We start from the raw sequence: 4,722 nt of genomic DNA on the forward strand, positions 1-4,722 counted from the left end.
AAAACTGCAATCTTGAGCCCTAGTCAACAACGAGTGATTTTCGTGCAAAATACTGTTCATGAATATCATGCTCTAATCTAGTATCTATCCACCCTATCCACACACATCAAACAGCAAGCATCTAAATGAGCTTATATCACAACATATTTCGCTCTGTGAACACTGTACATGCCTGTAGTTATAACCATCCAGACATATCTCATCTCATCCTGCACTCACTTCTGACCAGTCATTTTAAAGCTTAGAGCCTCCTGAGATGAGCTGTGTAACTCATCATATCAGTAATTAGCCGGACAACCATTACAACAAATGCACCAATATACATATACTATTATATAAAAATAATAATTGTATAATAATAATACAATACACATAACCGCTGATTTACTTTTGCTGTTGTCAGTCCAAAAACTGCACTTTTGTTTACAAAATCGCTGCCGCCACGCCATTTTAGTATAGCACAATACCTCTCTGAGCTCTGCCAGCTTCCATGTTTTGCTTTGGAACACACAGTCTTTATTGCTGTCTGGTGGCCGACTTGTAGTAGTTACACAGACATGCAATATACCAAATGAAAACTCTGCTCAAGATGAATATCCAACACTGATGGTTGTTCGGTTCTGTTCTAAAGTTCTTGGCCTGTAAACCATGGGAGTTCTTTGGTCATAGGAATGTTGATCAATGTTTGTTGTATTTATTAATATTTTTGATACTTTATGTTATTTATAACGTGGTTGTATAGACATGTTTTCTTACAAACACAATAGTGTTCTGCCTGTGACAGCCATGGACAACCTAAATTTGTTTGTGTGTGTGTGTGTGTGTGCGCATAAACCTGTTGCAGAACGTAGTTGTTAGTGAGAATAGGAAGCCACAAGTAGCTCCGCATCCAGTAGCCAGGGCACCCTGGGATCCTCCGAAAGTGCAAAGGACCCGAGACCACATGTCCTGGAGACAGCTATACCCTGCCCCAAGGGAGAACAGCAGAGAGCTGTAATGAGGAGCTCCTCCCCCTTCACCAGGGAGCAAGAATGCGGGAGAACCAGGGACGACAGCCCCTCCACCCAGCCAGAGGCCCAGTGCAGGCAAAGCCAGCAGCCCCCACCTGCCCCGCCCACCGACCGCCTCACAGCCCGCGACATAACCAAAGGTGTAAGGTGGAGGAGGTTTATAGGGAGGCTAGACTGGTCCTCCCCACAGGGACCAGGTTCCTGATTGGCCCCAGCATTCAGCCCCATCCCCCACACCCCTATGCAAGAGGATGCCAGGTCCCTCCAGCCCAGGGCTTGTAGCACGAGCCCCTTGAACACCGCTAACATGAGCCAGCAACAACCCTGCCGAGCCCTATAGGGTAGGTCCAGGGGATCCCAGCCCCCCCAGTGTGTAGACCTAGAGATCCAAAGCACCGAACAACAGGCCCCCACACATCCCCGAGGCAGCTCAGCACAGCCCCACACCTGAAGCCAACCAACCTCCCCTTTCGCCAGGGCCCCCCCCGACAGTCAGTCAGCCCCCCACCCTACCTCCCCCACACAATCTGCAGGCATGCCAGCACACCCCGGAGCACTACCACTAGACTATCGGGGCAGGCACGAGCCCCCTCCACAAAGGAAAAGGCCCAGAGAGGCAGGAACCCCGCCCAGGGACAGAGTGTCCCAACAGCCACCAGGGCCCAGACCTGCAGCCCCGCCCAAACCCAGGAAGCAAGGCCACCCAGCCCAGGCCAGAAGCCCGCCAACCCCAACCCATGCTCCCCTTCCGTCCCAGCAGTGAAAAAGCACCCCCCACACACACACCCTCCACCCCCCAAAGGAAAGGAACAGCAGCCACCCCACAACAGCAGCAACAGCCCCCAGCCCCAGGAGGCCACCAGACGCACAAAGCCCCTAGTACCCATTATGGATTTAACCTGTTGATATTCAAGAAATCTATTATTGCCAATTCCCTGGAAATAGGTGTTACTTTTTAACTACGTTTAAATGCTGTTCTTTCTGAGGACCCTGAGATCTTTTATATAATACATATAATACAATAATATATAACAAAAAAACATCCAGCAGGACTCCTCACACCCCGGAAACCCCTTCTTCACCACCCTCCCCTCAGGCAGACTCACAAACAGACTACGGAACCAACCTGTTGAAAACAGTTTCTGATAAAAGTACATTTCATTGTGACATGCGTGTACACTTTTGTGACTTCCTCATTTACAAGTTATTTCTTGCAGGCTGTTGGAAAAAGCAACACAACTTTGAAGGAACTTCACCTCTCTACACTTTCATCTTTCATCTGCTCAAAAGACCTGAACAAAATGTAAGTCATCATAACTTTTATATGAAATCATAAACATTTATTTTGAATACATAATACACACTTCTGCAAAATGTAAACAATAAGTCATTTGACTTTAGATCAATGAACAATTTCAAAGACAGAAAACTAAATAATGCAGAATATATAGTGAAAAGTGGCAACATTTCTATTTAAAACTTTAGAAAATTTAAGGTGTTTGGGCATTATTACTGTTACATATATCAGTTGCCTAAAACTAAATATAGCTTTGTAAATAAATAGAAAATAAACAAATGAAAGACACCATGTTTCTCACTTTTGTCTTTAGTAAACAGTAAAGCTTGCTGTTTTATCTTTTTATCGCCATTTCATCTTCTTTGTCTAGTGTAAGAAAAGCAGCATGTTTTAACAAAGTGAATGTTACTAAGGGCTGCAAATACTGAATTAGATAGTGGCCTCCAAATAAACCATTCTCTTAAAACGAGAATTAATTACAGACGAAATGCACAAAACCTGAATTGTTCCATGTGTAACCTCCATAGTTTCTGCCTTTCCTAACACATAGATGGCTGCAGGTCTGACTCTCCATCTCATTGGCTGTCTGCTGCAAAGTGAGTTGACGTTTAATAACATTTAGAGTAATGACTATTAAAAACAACACAATGTTTGTCAAGCATTCACTCCATAGTACTACAATATCTGTAATACATACTGTAGCATGAAGTACACAGTGAGAAGAAGTGTTCAGCAGACTTTTTGTTAAAACTTTAATTTGATGGGTTTTAAGTTTGTTATTTTAATCTAAACATTTAGAAAACAAACAAATCAGAATGTTTACAGTCATCATTTTGAATTATTTAATTAATAAGGTACTGTGCTAAGAATTTAGCAAACAACTTAACAGTAAAATGTCCTCATCACTGTAAAGTAGTATTCACTTGTTCTTATTCAAAGATTTGTGTTTTGTGTTTCAGGTGCCCTGTGTGGACAGTTTGGGGTCACTGTGCCGCAGACTATAGAGGTTCTGAGAGGATCCTGTGTGACCATCCCCTGCTCTTTTGACATAGAGAACAACTATGAATCAAACTTGGATAACACATGTAAAGCATTATGGAAAAATGATCAAGACACTGTTGTGTTTAATAGCAGTACTCCACAACAAAATAAAATAAAAGGAGAATTGACAGGAGACCTAATAAAAAAAGACTGCACCACAACTCTGAATAACATGCAACCTGAACACAGCAAGAAATATTTCTTCAGACTGGAATGCAACAACGGCCTAAAATATGGTTTTCTCCAAATATTGGAAATTGCAGTCCAAGGTAAATACTCACACTTCCGTAATTACTTGCCTTGATTTGCATTTATTGCATTTTGAAAATAGTATTAAAGATTTTTTTGACTGGTCAAAATGTACCTTCCCACCAGATGGTCCTCCCAGACCGACTCTGACTCCGTCCACACTGAAGGTGAAGGAGGGAACCTCAGTGAAAGTGACGTGTTCTGCTCCAGCTCCCTGTCTGTCTCATCCTCCAACTCTGACATGGACCCCCAGCCTTGGTGACATTCATGAGACACTGCAGGAGAATCAGGACAAAACTAAAGTCAAGACCTCTGTTCTGACCTTCACTGCCTCTCACCTCCATCACAGACAAGAAATCTCCTGTACCGCTGTATACAACAAACAAGATGGCAGCACTGAGTCATCTGTTACCACAAGATTAACAGCTGATATTTCATGTGAGTTCCTCTTTCATTATAATTATAAAAATTATGATTGATCTTAGTTTTCTTGACTTAGTTTGAATTAGTTTTGATAAGCGGTCATGGTAATTTTTTACAAGATAGATGGTAAAAATTAATAAATCCATCTACCCTGACTTCATGAAAAGGCAGTTGTCTGACGTCAAACAACAATGGCAGCACCCATGGAAACGCATAGTGTAGCTAAACTTCAAATGTGCCTTCGGGATGTTAAAACATGGATGACCTGTAATTTTCTAATGTTAAACTCAGATAAAACTGAAGTTATTGTTCTGGGGCCCAAGCACCTCCGTGACGCATTATCTAAAGATATAGTTTCCCTTGATGGCATCGCCCTGGCCTCCAGCAACACTGTGAGGAATCTTGGAGTTATCTTTGATCAGGACATGTCATTTAAGTCTCACATTAAGAAAATTTCAAGAACCGCCTTTTTTCACCTACGTAATATTGCGAAAATCAGGAACATCCTGTCTAAAAATGATGCAGAAAAACTAGTCCATGCATTTGTTACTTCTAGGCTGGATTACTGCAATTCCTTATTATCAGGCTGCTCGAAAAAGAAGTGCATTAAGACTCTTCAGCTGATCCAGAATGCTGCAGCACGTGTTCTGACAGGAACCAGGAAAAGAGATCACATTTCTCCTGTTTTAGCTTCTCTGCATT

General features: G+C 42.5%; 1 protein-coding gene across 1 annotated transcript in view; it reads left to right on the forward strand.

Annotated features, from left to right (window-relative positions):
* The first annotated feature begins 2,236 nt into the window (after positions 1–2,236).
* LOC123968029 (sialoadhesin-like) overlaps positions 2,237–4,722 on the forward strand; it is a 3,121-nt gene continuing 635 nt past the window's right edge. Inside the window, exons 1-4 of the mRNA XM_046044499.1 lie at positions 2,237–2,313; positions 2,858–2,903; positions 3,267–3,617; positions 3,724–4,035. Of these exons, the coding sequence (XP_045900455.1) occupies positions 2,858–2,903; positions 3,267–3,617; positions 3,724–4,035 (709 nt within the window). The 5' untranslated portion in view covers positions 2,237–2,313. The remainder of the gene's footprint in view (positions 2,314–2,857; positions 2,904–3,266; positions 3,618–3,723; positions 4,036–4,722) is intronic.

Source organism: Micropterus dolomieu, linkage group LG03 (assembly GCF_021292245.1).
Source record: "Micropterus dolomieu isolate WLL.071019.BEF.003 ecotype Adirondacks linkage group LG03, ASM2129224v1, whole genome shotgun sequence".
Classification (NCBI taxonomy): Eukaryota; Metazoa; Chordata; class Actinopteri; order Centrarchiformes; family Centrarchidae; genus Micropterus; species Micropterus dolomieu.